The following is a 27,541-nucleotide window of genomic DNA, read 5'->3' as shown; positions in this document are numbered from 1 at the left end:
ATAGTTTTGACCAGAGCCTCAGCCAAGCTGTGTTGCCACTGGGGCTGCCCGGGCACCCATCTGACACCTTCTGCTACGGTTTCTGAGGCAGGTATAATTATCATCTTCATTCTATAGCCGAGGATACCGAAGTCCATGGATCATTTCTGAGATCATAATCGAGGTATAAATGCTAGAGTGAGAATTTGACCCACGGTAAACGCTCCGTCTGGGCTGGAGCAGTGGAGAGCAGGCGGCTGCTGCTGCTGCTGCTGCTGCTGCTGCTGCTGCTGCTGCTGCTGCTGCTGCCATTGAAGGGAACAGTGACACCATCTATGGAAGGCAGCCACAGCAGGAGCACAGAGCAAGTGCCCAGGTCAAAGTAATCAGAAGTAGGGAAAGCTTGAGAGTCATTACAGGGAGCCGGTGGGAGGGGATCAAAGATGGCTCCTGGTTGTTAGTCTGGAAGCATTTGGTAGAAAGAAAAAAAATTAGAAATGCAAGTGAAACCTTGTGACACAGTCATGGAAACTCAATGCCACGGACATGAACAATTTATTGTTAGGAGGTCAGGGGCTGCAAATTCTTCCAACTTCTTGCCTAGTGTTTGTTGTTCTTGTTCTTTCTTTCATGAAGATGCACCAAGTCCAATGGCAAAGAACAGGCCTACAAAAATCTAATTATAAGAAAAATACATCCTTGGGTCGACCGCCGTAGAGCACTCTACATGCATTTTGTAATGAAAAGCCTTCTGATTCCACACAACCATGTCGTATCATAAGAAACTTGCCTAATACATCAGGTGCCTCATGAGGAGGGTTTTCATTTAAAGAAGAAGAAGAAGACACGATATACTTAGTCTCAGGTGAATGTCTGCAGTCTGTTGAGCTTGGTTGATTTATGACGAAGCAACTGGGTGTGAGGAGAGCAGTATCCCCAGGACTCAATAGGGTCCCTTCTTCCCTCTTGCTTCATAAATTCAAATACTCCTTGTGAATGGAGAACTTATGGTTTTCTGGTCATTCTGCAGGTTTAAAATACCCAATCCACTTGAAGAAAACGCTGCATCCTAAGTCCTAAATCAGAGCTGTGTGTTAAAACAGTGATCAGCTCCATTTCGTGACAATTAAAACCATGTTTCCCGAAGCGCTTGTGAACAGAGCGAATGCCAGTGCTCCCTTTTCAGTCACTCAACCATACAGTTGTACCCAAGTAGTAGGAACACCCTGTACAAATCAATAAACACTACATGACCTAGTTACCCATAGAAGGTCCAAATACTCAATAATATTATGAAAAGAAGCTCCTTTTGACGATCAAACAGAAAATCGAGCATTAAAGTTGCAGTGAGCCACCAGTATGCCAGCATGGCTAGACCTGAGCAGGGCTGTCAGTAACGTGTCATTGTAGGTGTAGAGTGGGCGGGACTCCCACGCTGTTCTCCATGCTCTTCTGAGGTGCCCCTCCCACCCTCACCCCTGTGTAGGAATCACTCTGAGTGAGGTTGGATAACTATGACCCATGAGAGCTCTCCTCAAGATGCTGCTGAAATCTTCCTACATTTATTTATCTATAGCATTTATAGAGAAATGGATTTATTTCCTTGTCGCCGACATCAAAGTTGCTGTTGAAGAGAAACAGCTTAAGAGAGGAAAGGCTTAGGTTGGCTCACACAGTTTGGGGAGTAGCAGAGTTCGGAACTGCAGACAAGGCATAGGCATGGAAGTGGGTCATGGCTGTGACTCCTCAGCCTCTGTCACAGTCAGGGAACAGGAAGCAGAGGGCAGCGGAGATCAGAGTTAACTTTCTTTGAATTCAGACCAGGGCTTCAGCTGGCGAGATGGCACCACCCTCATTCAGATGGCCTTCTCTTCTCACCTAACTCTCTTTGGACAGGGATGTGTCTCCTAGGTGATTGTAAATCCAGTCGGGTTGACAGTGGAGAGTAACCATCAAGGAATAGTGGGCGTATGGCAGAACACAACCATCGTTTTAACCTAGATGACAGATATTTTCTGTGTAAAAATCAAAGTAATCATTTTAATCTATCTTCTCTCAGTTACAAGAGTCTTTTCTGAATGAAAGAAGCATTTGGGAGCTGAATACTGGGCACTCATTTTTCCTCTTTAAATTTTCTACTTCAAACATATTTCACCGGGCTGGCAAGGTGGCTCGGTGGCTGAAAGTCCCTGATGTTCTCTCAGAGAATGAGTTATTTCCTAGCACCCATGTCAGATGCCTCACAGCTGCCTCTGACTCCAGCCTAAGGAATCCAATGCCCTTTTTCTGGCTTCCATGAGTACCACACGCCTTCATGCATACAGACACACATAGATACCCACACTTATACATCCATGATCAATAAAAGCAAATACACATTTAAATAGTACTTCAGGGAACTAGGGGGATGGCTCAGTGGTTCAGAGTGCTGGCTGCGTTTCTAGAGGACCCGGGTTCAACTCCCAGCACCCACGTGGCAGCTCATAATTATCTGTAACTCTAGTTCAAAGGATGTGACTCCCACTTTTGGCTTCTGCAGGCTGCGGACTGTACACAGTTACACACACATGCAGACAAACACTGATATGTGTTAAATACAACTAAAAACATGGTAAAAATACTTTGCATAGACAGTGACGATTGGGCAGCATACATGTGGTCATATACATTTCCCCCGTGCTTGAATACTATTGGGAATTCTGCATCACTGAAAATGCCCTGTGCCCATCTCCGCATGTGTAGCATCTGATTTAGATTATTACTGATGAAAAGAATCTAAACCATATCCCTCCAGAACTGCGCACTGCCACTCACCCCTGTGGTGTGTGCGTCACTCAGAACAAGGCCAAGTGAACACCTAGAGCATGTCCTCTGTTTCTTCCCTGACTGAACCAGCTTTCTTCAGATGTAGGCTGTTGGTAGAGGTGTTGGGTGCGTGGTGGAAATGTGTTGTTTCCTTCAGTTTTAGCTTTTGGAAACCTTTCTTATGGCTGTATTTGAAAGTGAACCAGCTGGAGTCAGATAGGAAAAAGGGCTTTGAGTTAGAGAAACCTGAGTGCAAACCTGAGTTCCACAGCCTGCAGACTTAAACAAGATGTGTTCTGATGGTATAGGTAGGAGGGAGGAGACCGGAGTGGAGTCCGCTATAATAAAGCAGTCAGGGAAAGAGAGTCAGAGCAGTTAAATGGGAGGTGTGTGCTGCCCAGAGCCCTACCGGGCTGTGCTTGACTGCGGAGGTCCAGGCTGGAATAAGGGGAAGGAGTCCCTGGTGGTCATGGCCGTCCTGGGAAGCTATCTCCTGTTTGGATCGACAGTCATCATTAGATTTTTAAAGATTGACCTAACTTATGTAAAGTACTTTTCACATGGTAGTCAGGTAACTGAAAAATTCCCTCCCCATTATTGTTTTAATAAAATATGAACTTAAAAATTCATAGTAAAAGATTTTTAAAATGGTCTCGGGTCAGTCTCTGAGTTTGTAAAACGTTTAATAATCGTGAATTCGAGGCACACTGTGTACCTCAGTAGGCCCAACTGGTCGTGTGTTGGATTGTAGCTTGTGTTAGCTGAGGCTCTGTGCCGTGGGTCTCCGAGTCTGAGTTAGAATACGTGAGGATTATTCATGCACGAACTGGCATAAATCATTTGTTAAAAAATCAAGAGCTGAGAAAATCAGATATTTCAGCACTTGTGGAAGTCTGCTTTGCTAAATTATACTTTATATAAATGATCAGTAAATTATGGCCACTTTAAATTTAAAACAATAAGAGAGTGGATTTGGTTCTCATCTGTTCCGGGCATTGCGAATGCTTTGGTGCTGGTGTTAAATATGCTTTTTCAGCTTTGCAAAGTGTGACTGAGCAGTACAGCGTGTGACCTAGTCTGTGTTGTGATGACAGAACATGACTGCTGAGCCCTCCTTAATAATATACAATGATTACATCACTGTCTGCTGGAAATACTTGTACGATAGTCAAGTCATCATACAATAATGAAGCATTAAGCATCCAGGAAGAAGACAGAGGGCACACATTTAAGAACATGAAGCCTCAGGAAACTTAAATGCTATTTTTATACACTTAGGTTTTCTGTCTGTTTCTTGAAAACATGACTTGGGTGTTTAAAAAGCCTGTCAGATACCTTGCAGGAAAGTGAATATACTTATTTCACTCCAAGAAAATCATCTTTTCTAATTCTCTTCAAGCACATTTCTGTAGGTGGCAAGAGGGAAACCAGAATTCCATTCCATGTTTAAATACACAGCCCTCCAGCTGCTGCCCCGGGTATCCACTAGAGGAAGGGAGAGTAACTAAATTTTTGCCGCAATGTATAGAAATAAATGTATTAAAATCCCAGTGAAGGCCTCTGCCGTGTTCTGCATCGTGGAGAAGTCCATAGATTAGCTGAGAGCACATTTTCCTCACGTCCATCCTCCCCACGCCTGCCTTGCTTCCCCAGATCAGTTTGTAAACACACTTCATTCATTTAGAAGGAGAGCACACACCTCAGTTAGCCAGTCAGCTTGGTGACTGCACGCATTTGATTTGAAATAACATGACTACGCCTCGTTGTTAATGCAGAACTCATTGGATTTGGCTCAAAGAGGTTGGAGCCGGGCGACCTCTATTTGTTTGTTACTTTTTCCTCAGATGGATGAGAAATGGATTTGTATTCTGAAGTGTGCCTTTGATGAGCGAGTGTGGACCTTTTCTTCTGTCTGTTCTCAAGGCTTTCCTCCCTCATTACGTTTCTGCCTTCAAGCCTGCTTCTAAAATGTATTTCTTACACAAAGTCAACCTGTATATTGGAAATTACTCCTCTCTCTCGTAGGATTTCCTCATCCTCACCTATGCTGGATTTTCTAAGAGCAGGCACAGGAGATGGTTTTGTTCCTCTTAAGAGAGCCCTGACAGGCCCATGACACTGGCCACTGCTGTAGCTATGCCTTTCTATACATGGCCTGGGCCCCTCAGACTGTGCCAGTCCACGGCCGTGTAGACTACCATACAGCCAGGGGTGGGGCAGGTCTTTGAATTTTCCATTTCTGAATAGAAATAACTCCTTGCTAACAAAAACTCCAGAAGGACTAAGTTTACTGAGGTAACACAAATTCTTCAGAGAACAATACCTCACCGGCACCGGAAGGAAGGCCAGGTCAGACATACCATCCCGCGACGTCATTATCCTATCCCACATGCCTTCAGCCTTTGGTTCCCTGACATTTCGGTAATAACACACACATAAAAGTTTTTGGGCCCAGGAAAGTTAAATTCCAGACAGTACCATTGGAAATATTCCCTAAACTAATTGCCCTTTTTAATTTAATTTATAGATGCTGAGAAGGGTGCTATTAAGTAGGACTGGGTATTTTTTTCATGAGTGTCTTGCATGAAATCCCCATCAGTGTTGTTTCAAGTCCCACTTGCTGTGCCCTGTCCTGCATGCACTCTCGTCTATCTGTCCCTGCTCTTTCTACCCCACATCCTTATTTCCTCGCCCCAGACCATTTCCTGGCACCTCCAGGCTTGGCCTGCCTTGGTCATCCAGAGTCATTGCAGCCTAAGGTTGGCAAGTTAGCAATCACTCCTTCCCTTTCAGACCCCTGCCCATCCGAGTGAGTTTCCATTGTCCCCAGGATCCAGCCTGCTTGTTCCTTGTGTCTCCATTTGTTGCCACTTGGCTTAGGGTCGAAACTAAATGCCCATGCCATGGTTTTTCCCCAACCTTGTATCATGTGTCCACCATAAGTGTCCTATAAACTATAGGACCTGTTGCAGAATAAAACTACCCAAACCCTATGAATACGAGATCGAATTTTAACCGGAGAAATAGGGATTTTTAGATAGATGATTTAGGATTTATAGTTATCCTAGACTCTTGCTTTGTTGTTCCTGTAGTAGGATATATTCTGGTTATTAGTAGACAGCCTACCTAGTGCGCAGGAAGCCCTGACTAAAATCCCGGAAGACAAGAAGACCAAGTACCCAAGGTCATCTTTGACTTTATAATCGAGAAATACACATAGCCGGAAGTTGTAATTCAGATACAAAGGGGGCCTGTTAGTATTTCATACTGAGATTTTAAACTCTTTGATTTAATTCCTTTTTCAACACCTGATCTCACAGCACAGTTTCTGCAGGTCTTTACCATGTTCTACTGACAGGTTCTGGGTTTGTTTTGTCCCCGTCTCTTAGGTTGCCCTGTGCATTTAGATAGCGCAGCTAAGAAAGCCTTCACATGAATTCATTGTTTGTTAAAATGGTTTCTAAACACGATTTAATTCCAGAACATAGTCTACCATTTAAGAATTACAAGCAGCAGGCTTATTAAGCCTTCAGTTTGCAAATTGTTTCCTAAAGTTTGTAAACTAATCATTGATTCTCGGAAAAATAATCTTGAATTCCAACCATATCAATGGAGGCTAAGCCTACATATATACATACATACATACATACATACATACATACATACATGCATACATACATGTATATATAAATCTATAAGAGAAAGAGACACAAAATAGAACTTTAGGTTTGAGATTTATCAAATCCTGACTTCAAAAACCATTGCTTCTCTTTGAGTAAATCAGCTACCCTCCGTGTGCAATGGCTTCTTCGTCTGTTAATGGAGACCCTCAGTAACTGCATCATCTCCTGGCTTGGCTCAAAATGGATTCCCCCTGCAGCATGTCTCGTGACTTGCAAGTATGTGTAGCAAATGCTACCTATGGCAGAAACTCGGTTGAGGAGCCTGAGGTAGATGGCGCCGTTGTCAAGTGCTTACTGCACAAGCATGAGGGCCTGTGTTTAGATTTCAGCGCTCACATGAAACTGAGCACAGTGGCACAAGATGTATTCCCAGGGTTGGGATCTGCAAACACAAGATGATCCTAAGGCTTGTTGGCCAGCTAGTCTCGCCTGGAGAGATGGCTGAGAGGTATCATGGAGAGGATCTGGCTTTGGTTCCCAACACCCACATGGTGGTTCACAACTGTCTGTAACCCCGTTCCAAGAGATCCAGTGCCCTCTTCTGGCCTCTGTTGGCTTAGTGCACATACACGATGCAGGGAAAACATTCATAAGCATATAATTAAAAAAGACAGGAAGGTGGAGAGTGGTAAAGTAAGTTATCCAACATTGACCTCTGACCTCTGACTTCACACACACACACACACACACACACACACAGGTACACAGTAATTGACCCTTGACTGAGATAGTACTCTGCTTTAGACTATTTCTAAGAACATAGAATATTAGATAGAGCAAAAATAATCTTGGTCCCTCATGACTTGGCCCAGGATGGAGCCAAAGAAAGATGATGGTTTCATTGCTGTGCGTGGAGATCAAGCCCAGGGCCTTGTGGGGGCAAGCCCTCTCACCAAGTGGTATCTGCAGCACATGAGAGAGGTCTGTAAGTAAGTGGAAGGTTGTAGGTGTGTGACATGCTCCTGAGGAGACACATAGCACACCTGCGTAGCAGCAGGAAGAGATACTGGAAGGGTGCCACTGAAGGACTCGTGCAGGAGCGGCTCAGCACCCATAGAGGGTGGAGAGGTGGACGTAGGTGGGTAGGCAGGGTGGAGGCTGGGTTGGAGTCTCCCAGAGTTTAAGCACCAAGAGAAAGACAGGGCAACGGTCCGTTTTGAGGTACGGCATTGGACCCAGCTGAGTAATAGCATGGCCATCGCCCACTCCAGAGCCTCTCTGTTCCCTCTTCTGACCGGATTGCCCCCCTTACTCCTGTAGCAAACCCAAAACACCAGAGCACTGGTGTGTACTCATAGTCATGCCTCCTCCTCCAAGTTCCTAGTCACAAGCATTGTGAGAAAAGGTTCATGCCAACACTTGGGAAATCACACAATCATCGTGTTTGCTGAGGGCCAGAGAGCGCGTGGGTCCTACGAATTCTGGCTGCCTGTACTTGCCATACTGGAAATGAAAAGCTGAGGACAGCATCCCAGTACATCTGGAAAATCTGTCTCCTCAGGCTTGGCCTCAGGACAGCTGGAGTCTGCTCCCCGGCTGGTGAAGCTGCTGCAATACCTATGGAAGCTTCTAGAGAGCGCTGTTCTCTAAGGAGGCAGTGAAGAGGGAGAGCAGCAAGATGGCTGCCCTGCTGCTATCCCGAAGGCCCTGTTCCATTCTACTCTGAGAGGGAAGGCAGATTGCAGAAATGGGTGAGGGAACAGGGACCATAGGATGCTCATCCAGTTCTCCTCCCACTCTTTCCACTTCTCTGCACCTGGTTTCCAGATGGTTCTTAGTGCTTGCAGAAACACCTGTGTATAGATAGACACTACACCCTTTGAAATGCCCAAAGGGATCTTTTTACCTTGGGTGCTGGGGTAAGGCTAACGAATTCCCTCTGTGACCTGTGACCTGTGACCTGCACCAGGCCACTGGCTTTCTGAGACACAGTTCTGCCCAGAGACTGCAGCCTCAATGTTTATCTTTCAAGACCTGTACCTAAGGTGAGGATTGTCCTCTCCGTGGTCTCCAGAAGTTCAGGAATGACCAGATGTTATGTTATTTTCATAGGTGGCAAGAAAGGGCTTTCCAAAGGCAACTGAAGCTGTTGTGAGCGGTGCATAGCTTACAGATGAGCTTGGCACTCTTACCTGACAGACTTGAAGAACAGCATTCTTAGACAGGCCTTTTGGTTACCTTTGTTAAAAAGTCACTTTCATTGCTTTTAATCATACCGCGGACCTGTAATATAAGCTCCATCCTCACTGTTAATGAGGATAAATCTTACCCATCTAAAACTTGCAGTAATCATACGTTTCCACCCTTCAGTATTTAGTTTTTAACTTTGAGGTTTGTGCACTCTGTTACCTCCGCGTCACTAGTAGCATTTGTTCTTAAGGAGGGGCCTGCATACGTGATAGAACATTGTGGACAGATGACAGACAAGTCGCTTGTCCACCTTTATTTGACCTGAGTTATCTTGAGATTCATCACTTGTAGGTAAACAGTTAGGGACAGGAGGGGCAAGTTGGATCAGTGAGCAGGCACAGGTGTGTAGTCCAGGGCAGATGGCCTGTGTTTATCTGAGTGTGAGTATGTATATTGTCCATGTCTTTATCTTCTCACCTGCCACCTAATTCCTACTTTTATCTTGATGAACCAACCGGCAGCTGCATCCAAATGAGCAGCTCAGCAGCAAGCAGTCACACCTGGGGGAGCAGACACACCTGGGGGAACAGTCACACCTGGGGGAGCAGTCACACCTGGAGAGCAGTCACACCTGGAGAGCAGTCACATCTGGGGGAGCAGACACACCTGGAGAGCAGTCACATCTGGGAGAGCAGACACACCTGGAGAGCAGTCACATCTGGGGGAGCAGTCACATCTGGGGGAGCAGACACACCTGGAGAGCAGTCACATCTGGGAGAGCAGACACACCTGGAGAGCAGTCACATCTGGGGGAGCAGTCACACCATCTGGGGGAACAGACACATCTGGGGGAGCAGAGGGCATAGCCCAGGACTACGGTGTGAACCTGGATGGAAGAAACTTCCTAGGAGAAATTCTTTGGGAAAAATATGTAATTAGTGACTTGCTTTAGTCTTAAATGTTAATGTTTTAGTCTCAAATGAAAGGTATCTTTAAAGTAAATTTTAAAAGGGTTGATTAAGAAACATACTTCGAAAATGCATTCATTATATGAAAAAGAAACTTAAAAACGTAGGAATTAGGACACAGGATTAGAAATGAGATTGTGTCTTCCTGATAGAGTTCTGGTGAACTTACTTCAGCTTCGTGCTGCTTTTATTATGAGAGTGGCATTGGACTATACATACAAAATATCTAACGTGCATTTATACGCACAGAATCAACCACAACAGTCTGTCTAGCACAGAACTTTCTGGTATTGCTTTGCCCTGCAAGGTCCCACAGCGCCACCTAGTGCCATGGGTTTTCCTTTGCATATTTTTATAAATTTAAAAAGTCCAGTGCCCGCATTTTAAATAAAAAGAGGCAGGAAAGCAAATATGTGGCTTTAGCAGTATTACAAACACAATGATACAAGGGTCTTGGTTATAGCATTGAAATTTTAAGTGGGTTGTACAACAAATCTGTTATAAAAATTTCCTGACTTAAAAAATGGTTGTTATTCCAACTCAGCAGGAAATTGTTGCATTGTGTGTGGACTGATGAAGTTACTGCAGACCCTGTCCAGGGCAAATGCCTGTCCCCCTTTATTGTTTGTCACTCTGTAAGCAATTAAATGTCATATTCCCAGGCTGCTTCTGAAGTTCACCGATCAACAGTGTATATACCACAGAGCCTATCATTTTCAGGGGAAATCATATATGGACTCAGAGATGAGTAAAATGACAATAAATAAGTCAAATAGAAGAATACTCTTTTTTGGGAAGAGTGCTAAGAAACACGGTTGTGAAAGGACAGGTAAGCTCTAGGTAGTCCGTAGATATGATGGCCAGAAGACAGCTATAGTCCTGGGTCATTCACAGCAGCTGCCTGATGACGGAGGATCAGGGGCGGATGCATACTGATGTGCTCTTTGTTACCGAAAGGACTCACTGTAAACAATCTTATGATTTAGTGGGGTACTAGAAAATCCCATTTTTCATCCTTCTAACTATTTTCCTAATGGGATCCCTGTGTTATTTTGTGCAAGGGAAGTAATATTAAAATAATGAAGCATTTCCGTTTTTCCTTATAATAGCCATCCATATTGAAAACACTAATTTTCTAATCAAGAGACTATTGTTAGGAGATGGTTAACTATCCGTCTTGGAAGTTCCTTTTAGAAAACTTTATTATATGTTGTGTATGTTGTGGGAATGTTACTACATAGCATATAACCTCCAAGAATGCAGAGAATTTGGTCAGTCTGTGTCCTTAACTTCTAGAATAGTGCCTGTCACATTCTAAGCACCCAAAGAAGGTGGATCAAGGTATAAAAGGTTTGCCCTGCAACTAAGTGTGAAGGCCAGCATTGGGATTCCCCAGGACACACAAGTGTTAAGCAGGTATCGTGCTTGTCTGTAATCCCAGCACGGAGATGGGAAACAGACAGGGATCTCAGGACGTGCTGGCTCGTTGGAGCAGCTGAAATCTGTGAGCTTCTGGTCAGCCACGGTAAGAGTGATGAAAAGCAGTTGAGTAAGACATTCAGTATCAACTTCAGGCCTCCACAAGCACACATGCACTTGTACACTTACATCCATATACATGGTCCTACCCATGTATGAACATACATGCATACCCACATGCATGGGAACACATGCCACATCACATACACTAAAAAAAAGATAGAAAATTGTTGAACAAAGGAAGAAGCTAGAACATGTGACATTGTGTCCAGCTGATGTATGGAGCAACACAGTCCTGCTGTGGGGTTTTGCTCAGGTTGCCACATAACTGTAGATCAGTTACGCCTTTATGCCTGCTGCCATTATCACCTGAGCCCTGATAAGAATGAATTCAGATTTCATAATATCAGGAACAGTTATATATGTTTCAAATGCTTGAGGTGTTCAGACTTTCCGTTTCTCTTTTTTGCTATTCTTATCGAAAACACATTCATCAGGTACACCAAAACTCAATCACAATTGATAATAAGAGCAGTATTCTGTTTCCTTTTTATATTTCAGTCACTGATGCCTGTCATTTGAACTGATGTCTGCTGTGACCGCAAGTCTTAAAGTTGTGTTTTTATTATCATGCTAATCGTTCATTAGATATACTCATTTCCTAATTAGCTCAGTTCTATGAGTGACATTTTATAGCTACCCGCCAGGAGAGGTCAGTTTGTAACCCTGAGCTGTATCGTTTTACTTTAACTTAGGGCTCTTACTGATTTGATGTGCGTGGACTTGAAGTTGTTCGAGGCTTTTTTGGTTTTTTGTTTTGTTAACTATCAAAATGTGTAGAAGTTGCCCTCTACTGGGGAACTAGGAAAATTATGTTGACGTGGATTTTTTAGTTCCCTTAAAGAACTAGTTAAATGTGTTTGTGATTTTTCTGGTGTCCATTTCTTACTCTGACACTTTTAAGTTCCAAAGATACGGAAATGCTTGTGAGAATACATTTAAAAATAAATATCTAACTTGCTATGGTAACATCAGCCCTAGGAAGGCGGAAGCTGAAATATTGTTGAATTTGAAACCACCCTCAGCTCTATAGGAAGATCTTGCCTCAAAATACCAACAACAGGAACAAAAGCAAGCGGGGCAGGGAGCAGAGTCCACGGATACATGAAACCATAGCCTTGCAAGCCTGGCATCCTGAGGTCAGTCCCTGGGGCCACATCGTGCAAGGCCAGGCACAGTGTGCACATCTGTGATCCCAGCACGCCTACCAAGACAGGAGGCCAGGCAAGGAGAATTGGCTTACATGTGCATATATAAACATATACCCAAAACCAGTAGATATTCAGTGTGACTATAGATAGAGCTATTTCCGCTCTAAATCTTCTTTTGCTTATTTACTAATTAAGATTTAAGGGTATTGGGATGAGCCTTAGCTGAAACGTTAAGGGTAATGTGGTGTATATAATATACAACATAATGTGCAAGATGAGTCATTGTTGTCTTTAACCATTTACCTTCAGAATCAAAGTCTAATGCTTTAAAAGTTCCTTCTACAACTTATTTGCATTTTCTTAACTAACACAGTAAAGTTTCCACATGTTGGGGTGTGTGTGTGTGTGTGTGTGTGTGTGTGTGTGTGTGTGTGTGTAGCAAATCATAAGTCCAGGCAATGGTCTTCAGTTCTTCTGCATGTAGACTATACACCATGTGTCTACCTGAGCACAGGTACCACCAGAAATAAAGCTTGGGGCACAGACGTGGTACCCTTGCCCACTAGTTCTTATGCATCTGCTAACGACAGCTGTGGTGGTGAGAGGGCCTTTCTTGGGTCTCAGTTTCATAGTGTGTAAAAGGAGGGACTGGTCACTTCTAATGTCCTCCATTCCTTAAATCCTCTTACTCAGGATGCAGACAAACACATAATGGTAGAGACCATGGCTTCCCATTCCACCCCTTGTAGCCTTTTAAATTTCTGTATACTTCTCCTGTCTATGTCTGTTTTCTTGTCTGTAAAAGTGAAAGTCAGGCTATGCTTTATCATAACTGTGTTTAAGGACCGCATGCATCATGTGTATACAAAGCATAAAATAGCTTAGGATGCATACTCAGCAGGTCACTGAATATCAGCTGACTCATTACTACTAATTTCAGAGTCTTGAAGCATTTAAGATACTGTCCTCAATAGGTGGATATGCTGCTCCCTAAGAGAAGCATGTGTAAATATACATTCATTCATCCATTCACTGCTCCAGATGATGATAGTAATGATGATGATAATAATAATAATAATATAATGATGGTGATAATAATAATATAATGATGATGATGATGATGATGATGATGATAATAATAATAATAATAATAACAACAGCCTAGCATCAGCCAGGCACTGTTCTTTTGTGAATGCCCAAGATTTGATTAGTGAATAGATGTGTAATCCTTTAAGCCAGTGAGAATGTAGATCCAGGGTTACTCCCATACCTAAGAGGTCATTTAGTACGTTAAGTTACTCCTGTGTACAGGAGACATTGTATGTATGAGTATTTATACTTATATACAAATGAAATTTGATTTGTATTGCTATCTTACATCTTGACTACACCCCTATTCTCCCATTCCTTGGGCTGCATCCTGACCATTGAGCTGTTAATGTGGTGCTTGTCCTGAATCCCACCTCTTCACAGCACCCCATTAGCCTCACTCTATAACCCTCTTGTTTCTCCTGTGTAAACTATTAGGTTACATTCTTGGATTATAAATGAAATAGGATGAAATGAAAAACACTTAGCACAGTATCTACTGTATAGTATTTCTCAGTAAATGCTGGCCTTTGGTTTCTTGATAGTATTTGCTACCCACTTGTGGTTGTATAGAAATGGTCCCCATATGGCTCGTAATTTTGTGTGCTTGGTCACCAGGGAGTGACACTATTAGGAGGTGTGGTCTTGTTGGGGGAAGCCTATCACTAGAGTCTGTCCGTCTCCCTATTCCTCCCTTCCTCCCTCCCTGTCTCCCTCCCTTTCTCTCCTGCCTGCCAATTCAGATATAGATCTCTCAGTATCTGCATCCTTGTGGCCATACCTCCCACCATGACTATAATGGACTAAACCTCTGGACCTGTAAACCAGCCCCAATCAAACACTTCCCTTTATAAGCGTAGCTGCTGTCATGGTGTCTCCTCACAGCCCTGAAACCCTGAGTTTCACTAAAGGCTGCTGAGTCTAAAGTGAGAAGCTCCTCGAGCACCGCCAACAGATGCTTTTCAGTCAGTCAGGCTTTGGCCAACCACCAGGCCGTACGGAATCAACCTCTCGCCGTTAAGAAGCGAGGCTTCTTGTCTGAGGTACTTGCTGTTCTTCTGTGGAGAACTGTTTTCTTAGTCCCAGGAAAGCCACATTACAAACTCTCTGATTACAGCTGTGCACCCACAGAGGCGGCCCGCAGGCCGAAACGAACCTTTGGTAGCTAAGATCTTGCCTTGGCTCCAGAAGCCCATGTCTCATCAAAACCGAACCCTTCACTTTATTTCTTCCTACTGCATGTAGATTAGGACTTTTAAGGCACTTCTTTGGGTTTACTTATGGTGTTTTCAATCTGTAAACGTGCAGAAGATTTACATGAAGTTTCCTTGGAAAACACAGAAAATGCCCACATCCATCACTCGGTGAGCATTAATTGGACCTCAGTTGTTCTAGTCCCTGTTAATCTGCATGGAAAAGACCAGGTTAGCAGCTAACTATTTAGCATGGGATGGTGAATCTTCATAGCCAGAGAGAGTAATTATTCCACTTAAAAGTAAGACAAGAATCAAGCCTGGTGGCATTTATCTCTAATCCCAGCACTTAGGCAGGGACACAGGGAAATCAGGTGTTCAACGCCAGCCTTGGCTACAGCAAGTTTGATCTCATGTCCAAACAAATGAACAAACAAAAACAAAACAAAAAAGAGAGAGAAATCATACATGTTTTTCTTTTTGTGTTTTTTTTTTTTTTTTGGTTCTTTTTTTTTTTTTTTTTTTTTTTTTTTTTTGGTTCTTTTTTTCGGAGCTGGGGACCGAACTCCGGGCCTTGCGCTTCCTAGGTAAGCGCTCTACCACTGAGCTAAATCCCCAGCCCCGCTTTTTGTGTTCTTTATCTACTCTGCAAGTCAGAATATCAGGACCCTAAATTCAGTTTGTTCCGTTCAGTACTTTTATTTCCCCTCCCCACCGGCCCTTCCTTTGCCCATCATCTTTAGCAAGGAGCGTCACCTTTGGATCATAAATGGTCAATATGAGAAAAGGAACGTTGTATCAAGATAAGCAGGCCGTGTCTGCTGGCTCGGACAAGTGACCGAAGCAAGTCTGAGAAAAGTGAATTGCAATTGTGGACTCAGCATCCCTGACAGAGCCAGTGCCATCAGCAGCTGGGGTTGCGCAGATGTCATTGTGCACACCAGAGAAGGAGGAAGTGTGTGCCCCACCTACAAGTCATTTAATACCCATCTGGGGGGAGATTGGTAATTGCTCAATCGCATGACGGCCGGTGAGGAGTTACAAAGAAATGTGTCGGGGTGTTCTCAGGGTGCAAATGTGTCCACTGAGCAAGTGTTCAGAGAGTAGCCTGTTGCCCTTCTCTCTTTGTGAAATATAGTCGTTAATTCAGAGCAATACTAAGGCACAGAGATCTGCCAGTCATCGCCTCCAGGGCACCTGTGGCTATTCCTGCTTGTTTACCTGTTGTCCCTGGCTGCTTTCCAGGGACAACAGTCAGATGGAGTGATTCCAGCAGGGAAGCACCAGATAATTACCTGGCCCAACACAGCTTCTGCTCTGTGTTCTAAATTCACTGACTGGATATCGCCACACCTACAGATTACCCAGGAAGCTTGCTAAAACGAAGATCAGGAAATAATAGATCTGGGGTGGGGCATAGCCCACCACTGCTGGTTCTGAGACGTACTCCAGTCTATGGAGGGTCTAGATTTCAAAGGGACACTTAACAGATTAGTGCACTTAAAAAGCAGAAGAAGAAATTGTGAGTTGGGTATCAGTTCCATTGGTCAAAATCTTACTTTGAGTGACAGTGCCCAAGGATCAGTGTTACCTCCGAGGACAGCTGACATTCCAAAGTGGTTATCTGGCTGTCCTTTCCTTGTCTGAGGCTATTGGCCCTGTGATTATATTTGAACAATGCAATAGCTAGCTTGGTAATGTGTGTTTAATTGACCCAATGTTGACTAAGTTACCCGACACTTCCTTGGTTGGAAAACAGTGCTATCTTGTGGCTCAGTGTAATTTTGGAGGGGAGACACTACCCACCCTCACATTCTTCATGATTATTTCAAGACTGCTTAAATCGAATCTCCCCATCTCTGATGTGAAGCCTAAACACCATGGTGGACTGATTAGAAGACCATTCTGTGTCTTTGGGTTCATCCCCTCCCCCCCCCAACTGCACTGCTACTGCACAATTTGAATTTCAGCAACTTCTTCTCTTCCTCCACCTCAACCTCCTTCTCTTCTGCCTCCTCTTCCTGCTCCTCCTCCTCCCTCTCTTGCCTCCTCACCCCCCACCCCCATCCTTTCAGGGCTCTCTGAGACTCCTGTTCTGTGAGCTCCTCACATTGTTACCGTTGCTTGTCTCTGAAGACGTAGAAGTTATGGATGTGTTTTTGACAATTGCCACTAAATACCCCAGCATCTAACAGAGCAAGCGCATACTCAGGCTGTGTGGTAACCATGGTCGTTGTTTGGTTAGGTGGTGTGTTGATTTTCTAGGACTGGGGGTGGAATAATAAGTCTTTAGCCCAGACTCGCCTCAGTATCTGAGTGCTGCACATACAGACACACTTCCACACAAGGTTATTTTGTCCTTAAAGCACCTCACTGAACTACTTTGCTGTTGATATTTGCAGTATCTTTCCTATCGTTGACTGCATAGCCTGCCCATTTTGTTTAAATTTAGAGATCTCAGAACTGCCCATACCACCCTTTCAGAACTCAGTGCTTTGAATTTGTTAACCAGAACCACTAGTTACATCCTGGCTTGCCATAACCTTGTTCCAGAAGGACAGACTTTTCCCTAGCTTCTTAACATATCTTCATCTCTTAGCCACAAGGCAAAAGGCGGAGAGCTGGAAGAATCCTAGTTGTTGTTAACTTTTTAAAGTTAATCTTTGCACAAATATACATTCAAGTCTCAAAGGAAAGGTATTGCAAAAGTTGAATTTTCAGAAGTTGACAGCATGGTTTCCTCGAGTATGGAATAGATGGGCTGGACTTTGGCTCACTTGGATGATATGGCATCACCAGATGGTAAATGGCTTCCGAGGCAATCATGGGTGTTTGTATAGCCACCAGAAAAGCACACTGAATGCCTTTCTAGTACAGACAGAACTGATTGTGCTCTTTATTACAGGTCAATAAAACAGTAACCTTTAGGGCCTTTTTCCCTACAAGACAAATCATTTATTTACAATACTCGTGTTTCAGTCAGACCACTAACTGACAGTGAACAGGAGTCCAGAAAGGTGTGTGTGTTCAGGTGCTGACTCCTGGGCCTGGCCAGAGGGCTCCCCCCTCACACTACAAGGACGGCTGCTCCCTTTCTGTCCAATTCCAAGGGTCTGATTTCATGCATGTTGGGAGAGTATGTTTAGAACAGGGCTCCAAACTGGCCCAGGAGGAAGGACTTTGAATCCCAGGAGGGCTTAACACCACCAGCAGCTTTATGTATCCATGGCCAGAGGCAAGAGCGAAAGAGGCCAGGATTCTAGTGAACCACTCAAGAGCCAGCGAAAAGGCCCCTCCAAGGAAGGAAGGTGGGCCTTCCCCAAAATTGCTGCCAGGGAAGGCAGACAACAGTGGTAGTGGCTTGAGGTTAAGAAAGTGTCTCTCCTCTTACTGGACCTTTTGCCAGGCCACTGGTTGGGGAGAGCAAGTGTTATCTGAGTGGTTCCTCAGCTCATGTGGCTTGTGAGGAGGTTGGCAGATGAGGACTAGGTCTAGAAGTCCCAGGATCCTTTGCAGAGCTGACCTTCTGTCATTTTTTGTAGTCAAGTTACATAGAACCCTGGGACTGGCCTCAGACGTCAGTAAATGAGACCACCATAGCTGTTACAGCAAAATCTCCTCATACTTTTTCTATTAAAAATACAATGAGATGTTCATTTTCAGTTTTGGTTTTTATGAGTCCCATTGGTGAGGGACACGCTACAGCTCTGCCTGGGTTTCCTGGTTTATTTGTGTATGTCTGAATGTCAGCCTCAGCCTTGACACTCTCTGCCCTTCCTGCTGCTGTCGTTAGACTGTGTTTACGCAGTGAGTGACTCACAACACCAGAGTAAATGGGGGAGTTTTCTGGAGACAGTGAAAGCCATCACTTTATGGCTTGAGCTCTCAGGTGTTGCAGGCAGAAGGCTTTACTTGACACATGGGAGAAAAAGAGACTTTGAGAGGACCCTGAACCTTCTTCTGCCGGAAGCACCACACGTGGCCTCCCACCTAGAGGAGCTTTTAGGAAAGAAGAAGGAGAAGGCCTTTCTAGCCTTCGGTCCTTAGTGCTGTCTGTCACTGTTTAAATGTTGAGGACCCCTCCACGTATAACACTGGTATTTCAAAACCTGAGCTTTAAAGGGTCGTATGAGCTGTGTCACACAGTGGCTCACCTTACAGTTCTTTCATGTCATTAAAAGGCACACTGAGTATATGCCCCTCTCTGATTTAGTCCTTAAATTAGAACTCCAAAGAAATGGCTTCATAGTTATACAAAGATTTTAAGTTTTAATTTAATTTATATATAATTTGGGGAGTAAGAGCCTACCACAGTGAGTATGTAGAGGTCAGAGGACAATGTCCGAAGAGTAGGTTGTCCCTTCCACGTTTACATGGGTTCTGGCCATTGAACTCCAGTCAGGAGGCCTGTGTCATCAGATAGCAAACAGTTTTACCATGAGCCATCATCATTCAAAATATGGGCTCCAAAGTTAAGGAGAGAGATGTCCCCCAATTCAACTACTGTGTTTAAGGTTCAACTCCTTACCTTATGTTTAAAGATGTCTATAGTACAGAGCTCATATGGTGGCTGTGAGGATTTCATTAAATAGTAGACATAAAGTCCTTAGCACTATCTGACATGAGTACTTCATAAATACGGGCCATTATACATTTAGTAATAAATATGCTACCTTCATTCAAACATAATAGAGCTCACATCACAGCTGATGGTGTTGGAGATGACTCGGTCCCTAATACAACTGAAAAAGAGGTCTCAGCATTGTCTAGTAACCCAGTTGTAGTTAACGAACTTAAACAACCCTCACAGATAAATAACGATGAATGGTCCAGCCAGAATTACAAGGTGTGCACATTTTAATACCTCAGAACTAAATGTTGTTAGACCTTGGTAGAAAGCTAGAGATTGTTCTATTGGCTACTATGTGTTTGAAGTGTCTGCACAGAGAAACCTGCAGCTTCCCATGCTCTGCTTCCAGAATGACCATCTCTGGGTGTCACTGATCATCCCCGGGTCAAAGGCGTGTGCTATGGTGCAGTTCTGCAGGAAGTCATGCTGATGGTTGAGAGCTGCCTTCCAGTGACCAGCAAACTGGTTCATATCCAGCCTCTGCCAAATTTGCTATGTGAGCTTGGGTTGGGTTTCGTGGCTTTTTAAAACCCTTCTTTCCTCAGGTAGGAAAGAGAGCTACAGAGTAACGTGCCCTCTTCAGTCAGGGAGGGTCACATTTTAAAACACATGAATGCGCCAGAGATAAATAGCATTAATAATCCTACCAATTAATAATCTTACCAATCCTGTTGGTTATTATAAGGACAAATGAAATGGGTATCAGGAAGAACAAGGCGCCCAGGCACTCCGTGAGAGCCAGTATCGTAGGCATCACCTCTAGCACAGCGCAGACATCACCAGAGTGACAATGCTCAACCTTTCTCCTAGGTAAACGTTCTTATCCTGCCACGATGTCATGCTTGTTTCTCAGAAGTGCTGCCAGTGCAGTGACAAGACATAATTAGTATAATATGTTTATGTTTTGCTTGTGTTTAGGTCCATGTACCAAACACGTAACTATTAATTAACTCCTTATACCTGGGTAGCTTGCTGCTGCTGATAAGAGTGAACCCAGGCCTCTGAGACCTTGGGTGAACTGGTCTCTGCTCAACCTCACCCATTTCTGTATTTTTCTGCCCAACCTCTGTCCTAGGGTCTCATCGCTGTTAAGAGACACTGTGACCAGGGCAACTCTTACGCATAAAACCTTCCATTGGGGCTGGCTCACAGTTTCAGAGGTTCCGCCCATTATCATCATGGTGGGGAGCATGGCAGCATCCAGGCAGGCATGGTGCTGGAGGAGCAGAGAATTCTACGTCTTGATCCAAAGGCAGCCAGGAGGACACTGGCTTCCACACTGGGAAGAGCTTGGGATCTGAGACCTCAAAGCCCCCAACAGTGGTACACTTCCTCCATTAAGGCCATGCTTCCTAATAGTGCCACTCCCTATATGCTAAGCATCCAGACACATGAATTTACTGTGATCAAACCACTACAACCTCTTATGGCTTTGGAGTGCTTGCCTCTCCCTCCCTGGGGCTGGCCCTTTCTTCTGCCAGATCACTTTCTGTTAATTCCCAGCCTCAGCTTCTCTTCCACCATAAAATCTCTCAAAGATAAATGACATCAGAATATCTAGCCTTACAGCTTATTCTGTACTGAACCTAGACCAGCATGCCCGACTGCTCTATGAGCTATTGAATATAGGCTCTATGTTGGACTCCCCATGAGTCCTTGAGGGAGCACGGTGTTGGAATTTAACTGGATATTTGATAAATGTTTCTAAAATGACATGAAGTTCAGTGGTCAACAGCTAGATATTTTTCACTTCTACATTTCTTTGGATGGCTAGAATTCCACCCAATCTCTAAATGTATTCCAAGTCACTAAAGGACAGAAGTAGCCTTTCAGGCTGCTGAGATGGCTTAGCAGGTAGGAGCACTTGCTGGCAAAGCTTTACAGCTGACTTTGATCCCAGGGCCTACATGGTAGTGGGAGAATGAACTTCTTTAAGTTGTCCCTTTGTCTCTACACATGCACATATGAAGTAAATATAATTTTAAGAATAAAGCGTAGCAGCCCTTCACTATTCATACTTCATTATTGTTACTGGGGATCCGTTAGCCTTAACAGCAGCCTTTCTAAGCTAAAATGGTTTTGGCTTTGGCCAGAATGAGCTGGTGAGAGCTGGTTTCATAGAAACTGTGGGATTGATAAACCACAACACGTGCTGGAGTGATGAAACTGTAAAAGTGTGACCCCCCCCTAGTTTAAACTGCTCTGCCCCCCTTGCATAATAAACCATATTCATTCTATTGTTCAATAATAAAACAAGTCTGTATAAGGATATTCACATGAGAGTAAACTAAAAATATCTTACCATCATTGTTCCTGTAGTCTCTCTCGTGCTGTATTCCCAGCTATACACTAACTGCAAAGACTGGGGATGTCCCTGTGAATGCCAAGGACAGCCCTGTGTCTTCGTCCGTCCGTCCATCCGTCTGTCTGTCTCTGTCTGTCTCGGTCTCTGTCTCTGTCTCTGTCTCTGTCTCTGTCTCTCTCTCTCTCTCTCTCTCTCTCTCTCTGTGTCTGTTTGTTTGTCTATCTGTCTGTCTCTCTGTTTCTCTCTCTTGCTCTTGCACATACATTCTGACCCTAAAATTTCAAGCTCTCAAGTAGAGTGCATTAATAAAAATATGAAATGCTTTTTCGTGTGTAAATCACAGCAAAGCTCTGAGACATAAAGGAAGAACTAAGAGAGGCACCATCATCTGGTGTTCTCAAGTGAACCCTGTCATGTTAACTCCCAACTCAAAACGCATACTTTTAAAGGAAGCTAAAAGCTTGTATCCTGCCTCATTGACAACAGCCTCAAACTGTTCCCTGTCATCGAGAAAACAAATCTTTTGCTCGTTTCTGCCTGGGGGAGGCAGAGGGACTGAGGTGGTCCTGTGTGGCTGAATTAGATGAAAGACTTTCTTTCCACCGTGGAGACACAGAGTCTAATCAAGTGAAATGAGTTTTGAGATCGCAGCTCATTTCCTTGGGGAGATCAGTTCACATTACAGAATCACGACGTCTCATTCATCACAGCCAACGTGGTCTTTGCTCAGGAGAGGACCCCAACTGGGACCAAACCCTGTCTTCTCTCAGAAAGGGGCTCTTTACCCAGGCTAGACTGAAAAGCTTGAATGAGAAGCCTTGCTCTCTGCCAGCTTCCACCCATGTGGGACATTTCTACAGGGAGGAAATGTAGGTGTAGACAGGGGAAAGTTAAGTTTAAGGAGCATTGGGTGGTTGTAGTTCTAATGTTGCCTTACATAAATAATCATGAAGGGGACATTAATGTGATGTAGGAGAGCCATCTTTCTCTCCTCGTTTTGTTAAACAGGACTGAGGTGACTAGTATGGCCATCAAAATGGGAAGAATTCTTTCTCAGCAAACAAATGATCATCGCCTCTCTCTCTTGTTTCTTCCAGGGCATTGTTGTGACTCCAGTGCTCCTGCTGCTTTTCGTGAGTATTTCCATATTGCCTTTCTTACCTTGTATTGATATATTCTATTGAATACCATCCATTGGACTGTAGATGTGACTCTGTGGTAGATGGCTTTCCCAGCATGCCCAAGGCCCTGCATTTGCACCCCAGCACCATGACTCCCCTAAAGATTTCCCTCAAGCCTTCAAGGTCAGTCTTACAACAACACTGAAATCTGGATTCTTCTGTGCAACTTGGTGTTCTATTCTGAGACCCTCTCTCAGCAGAGCCCAGAGTAATAACCCCGAGACACAGAAAAACCGCACAGCATCTGGTCCTAGTGATTAGACCACCAACTCCTGGATAAATCATTAAATTATCATAAACCAGTGACCTATGGCATGGATTACACGTGTACTATTCATCTTTTTTTTCCCACAGTCAATTGAAGTAAATTAATAGTGACTAGTGTTGGATGCCTTCTTGAGAAAAAGAACCTTGTACTAGGAGATCTGGGGCAGCTGAGATAGCAAAGGTAATACTGCAACTTGCTCTGATCTTGGGAGCACTACCACAGCATTTCCGTTTGTAAAACTGAAAATAAACACCAAGTGTAGCCCGTCTCCCAAGGACAGAACCGTGTGCTATAAAGGGGGAAAAAGCCAAAACTACAAGTAAAGACAGGCCCCCGGGTAACTCAACCCAAGTTGTTCTGAAAACAAGAAATGCTAATTAACTGTCTTATTTCCTTTGGCACTAAGCATATGAGAAATTAGATGAAAGATCATAATAGAAATTAATGTTATCTCATGCTGAGCAAAGCATATGTAATCATAAATGATACCTAAAATATTTTATGAACTGTGTGGTTCTTCCGCACACATATCTTTCAAATATAAATCACTCCACTTATCATGGAAACAGAGAGGGATGCGTGTCTGGGAATGAAATGAAGCCACTTGACTAGCACTATTTATCAGTGAATTAAAACTATGGGGAAAATTTATTTAATTATAGTATAATTACCCAAGTTGGAATTCAATTAGAGTAATAGAGTGAGGGACTTCATTTCTTACCAGCTGTGTAGGAGGGAGAAGGGGCTCATACACTATCAAACAGCTGGATCCTGCATCTTTCATGATAGCCATTACCTTCAAGTAATAAGCCTCACCTTGCCTTCTGAAATGCCGGCTCTGATCTGCCAAGGTCAGAAGAGTCATCAGGCCACTTCCCTCAGCAGAGCAAACCTCATGCATTTGGGCTCCTGCAATTTGCAGTGTGCAATGAGTGCAATTATGTGCATTCCTTCAGGAGACGTGACTTGCTGTGTGCTGACCTGCACATTAGATGTGAGGAACTGGAATTGTCTACTAGTGCTTTTATCCAAGATGTGGCATCCCAGGAGAAGCTTACCAGAAACTACCCTCTTCAGGTACAAAATGCAGGTGAATCTGAGAGTCACAAGGCAGGGAGAGAGGCCAGCACCTAGCACACGCACAGGAATAGGCTGCATAGCCTAGGTCTTCTACATACAAAATATGGATACCTCGTTCATGTGGCTTAGTTAAGAAGAGCTGTGGCGGGTGGGAAGATGCATCAGTGGTAAAGTGCTTGCCAGGAAGCCAGCATGAGGACCTCAACTTGAGCCTGAGAACCCATGTAAGGTATGATGCAACATGCTTGTAATTCCAGTGCCGGGTTGAAGGCACAGGCTTGTAATCCTGGTGCCAGGAAGGGAAATCCCAAGGCTTACTGGGTGCCCAGCCTGACCAAAGTGAAAGCTTCAGGACAATAAAAGCAAAACAAGGTAGAGAACAAATAGAAAAGACCTTTGGCCTTTGGCGCACATGTCCACACACACACACACACACACACACACACACACACACACACACACACACACAGCGTGGGGGCAGCTTCAGCCACAACTAGGTGACTAAGATCTGGAATGCATAGTACCCTATTCTGATTGAAGATTCAAAGGAGAACTCCACACTTACCTTTCTTTCCAGCCACATGTCATAACTAGGTGTTTTCTCAGCTGATGAGTGTTTCAACATCACATTACCAGACGCTTTCCGCCATTTAAAACTGTGAGCTTGTGAACTGCAGTTGCTCTGACAGCGTAAAGTAGTGAGGGTCTACTTGTGTAAGGTGTACGCTTGTGTAAGGTGCTGCGACAGCCGAGAAGCTGGAGGCTTCCCTTCCAAGCGGTGGGCTCTCCCCATTGCTTCGATGGCATCATTCCACCTCGGTGGCTGCTTCTGTGTCACTTGACTTTTGGTTCATGTTCATGGTGTCGTTCTGTCTGTTGGGGCTGTTGTAAGTTTTGCAATGAGAATTTGTCAAATGCTTGAGTTCTGGGTCTTATTTACTAAGCTGGACGGATAATTGAGATACTTAAAAAACAAACACATTCCATGAAAGCCATGTTATTCTTTTGCTACACCCCTAATACTGGCTGAGTTGTCAGTGTTCTCAAGATTTGTTAAAGTCCTAGCTTCCAGCATACCACAAAGTAGCCTTATTTGAAAACAGTCACTGCAAATGTAATTGGTTCAGATAAGGTCGTACTGGAAGAAGGCAGGGTCCTTAACCCAATGTGATTAGTATCTCCATAAAACAAAGAGACAGAGACACACAGGGTGAACAATGGAGGCAGAGATTAGACGATAGCATCTGCCACCAAGGAGTACCAAGGACTGCTAGCCGTCTTCAGGATCTAGAAGACACGACAGAGGATGTCGGTAGACACACTTCTGAGGAGACGTGGCTGTGCTGATTTCATATCCACAGCCTCCAGACTGGGAAGCGGTGTTTCCATTGGCTTAAGGTTGCCAGCTTGTGGACGGCTACAGACCTCAACAAACTCCTATGAGCCCTGCAAATTACCTTACCATATTTTAAAGATGGAAATTGCTTGTTATTCCAACACAGTTACTAAGGAGTATGGTTTTGTTGGTGAGATCTCAGCTTCCTCTCGGAATTTTCCCTTCACTGATTTGCTCCAGCTGAAGCCTGTCCTCTGATGCATATGTCTGCCTCACACCTTTCCTGCCACAGAGCCTTGTGGCTGAGTCAAGCATTGTCCTTCAGCCTCTCCCTTGTCCTGCTCACTGCCCCTGTCTTCTGTGCTGGGACTCCTCACTGATGTTTTCAGACTTCACATGGTTGAAACCCCAGACCCCAAGCCCAACACGTTACCCTTCCCTGTACCTCAGCCAGCTACCTCAGTAAGGCAGACCCTTCATAAGCAAGTTTTCCAGCACTCCATCTGACCTACATGCATGGTATATGCCCAACTCCAAAATTCTTTGCTCACTGAAATGTCTAGTATTTTTTAGCTGGTCATTTTTCAGTGTCTTACTGTGTCCACCCTGTCTTTATGCCTACATACCCACGTCCCATCTCTTTTAGCCCGTGCTCTCTGGCCATGATTCCTTCATTACAGAGCCCATCACAGTAATGTTCAACCCCCTTACTGCTCTGCATTCATCAACACAGCACCGTGTAGGCTTTAGGCTTATCTCTGACGAGCTTACGAATAAATAAGACTCCAACTACAGTTATTTTATTTGGTTTTGACAATTACTGGGGGGGACCCCTAATCTACTCTTCTAACTGCTGCCTGGCTCCTTCCCCAGTGGTGTACCCCAGATACTTGCTGTTTCTCCTGGCCACAAGCTCATTGTCCTCCTCTCATAGAGGCTTCCTCTCTTCTTTCTTCTTCCTCAGTCTCTCCCTGGTCCTCCAACCAGGTCACTCCAAACCCACCTATCCCCAGGAATTTTCTGTAGCCAATTTTATTTATCCAATAATTTAAAATCGAGGAACAGGGTTTGCACAACAAAAGCCTGTAAGCATGAGGATTCAGTCTTAAGTCTAGACCTTCAGGTACAGAATTTAGCGCTACAATACATAGCAACAGACCAAATCTCAACACACCAGTCCTATTGACACCCAGCTCTGCACCTTTTTGTCCATATACCTGAACAAGCTGGGCCATCTTCAGTGTGATAACTGCTCCTACATGAACTCGTGACAACCAACTGCCAGCCTGACAGTTCTCTGATCTCCTCTGCCACAGCTCTCTTTGATTCTAGAGAATCATCTTGCATTTTTCTCCTTAGTCTCTCATATCTTTAATGCAGAAAGGAAATCAGATGAGAAACAGGAAGTTTAGCAGACCCCACATGCCTACATCTGTCACCAGAGTCGGCTTATTTCTGCTGCTTTTGTGGATAACTGACTTTGCTCCCACCTGTCTAGTCCTCCTGTTGTCTATTTATTGGCATGATCCATTCACATTTCCCCTCTTATATAGTATTGAATGTTCTCTTATATAATTACTTTCTACTAATATATTCTATAGTATATATAGATGTTAAAATTGAACTTGTCCCACTTGCATTCCATCCTGTATTTATTTAATAAAATGATATTTAAATCTACTAATTGCCTATTCAATAATGCAGATTGAATTCTTATGTGCCAGGAACCGTCTTCCTCCATAGAGCAGTAAGCAGAACAGATGTGTTGTTACTAGCACAGAGGTTATGTCATAGTGGAAAGAAACAACTAAGGAAAGATGCAGGCTATTTGATGTGAGTGTGACAGAGAAGAGAAAACAAGGGGACTGACCTGCTGAGAGGGAGTGAGGAACTTGCTGTTCTCGTTGGTCAATAAGCTCAGACTTTATTGAACAGAAGATAAAGAACCAAGTGTTCTGATGTCACTGGTGCAGCCAAAACCAAATTGTGTAGACCCAAGATATGAAGGTTCAACTTGAAAGAAACAGGAAGTAACTGCATGAATTTTGGTAAATGTTCTGATGTTTGTTTTTTCTTTCCATTCTTCCTAGACAGGGTTTCCCTGTGTAGCCTATACTAGCCTTGAACTCTTGACCCTCCTGCCTCAGTTCCCTGAGTATTAGGTGGGCACACTACAATTCTGGACACTGGGTTGAGAATATCTG

General features: G+C 44.0%; 1 protein-coding gene and 1 long non-coding RNA gene across 4 annotated transcripts in view; one reads left to right on the top strand and one right to left on the bottom strand.

The window, feature by feature from the left end:
• Positions 1-27,541, top strand: part of Slc10a7 (solute carrier family 10, member 7) — a 224,073-nt gene that overhangs the window by 124,442 nt on the left and 72,090 nt on the right. For all 3 annotated transcript variants that reach the window (XR_015643306.1, XR_015643305.1, NM_001010948.2), the window contains 1 exon segment: positions 22,570-22,605. Coding sequence is in view for 1 of the 3 variants with exons in the window: in NM_001010948.2 (NP_001010948.1) it covers positions 22,570-22,605 (36 nt within the window). In the remaining 2 variants the exon portion in view is untranslated.
• LOC147999421 (uncharacterized) lies at positions 506-27,359 on the bottom strand. The gene is made up of 3 exons (XR_015644080.1): positions 27,208-27,359; positions 24,567-24,883; positions 506-1,976 (listed from the first exon to the last, which is right to left on the bottom strand). It is a non-coding gene; the product is annotated as an uncharacterized LOC147999421 (long non-coding RNA).

This window comes from Rattus norvegicus, chromosome 19 (assembly GCF_021556685.1).
Source record: "Rattus norvegicus strain SHRSP/BbbUtx chromosome 19, alternate assembly SHRSP_T2T, whole genome shotgun sequence".
Classification (NCBI taxonomy): Eukaryota; Metazoa; Chordata; class Mammalia; order Rodentia; family Muridae; genus Rattus; species Rattus norvegicus.
Note: the sequence above shows the minus strand (reverse complement) of the source record. Positions and strands in the feature narration are given on the sequence as shown.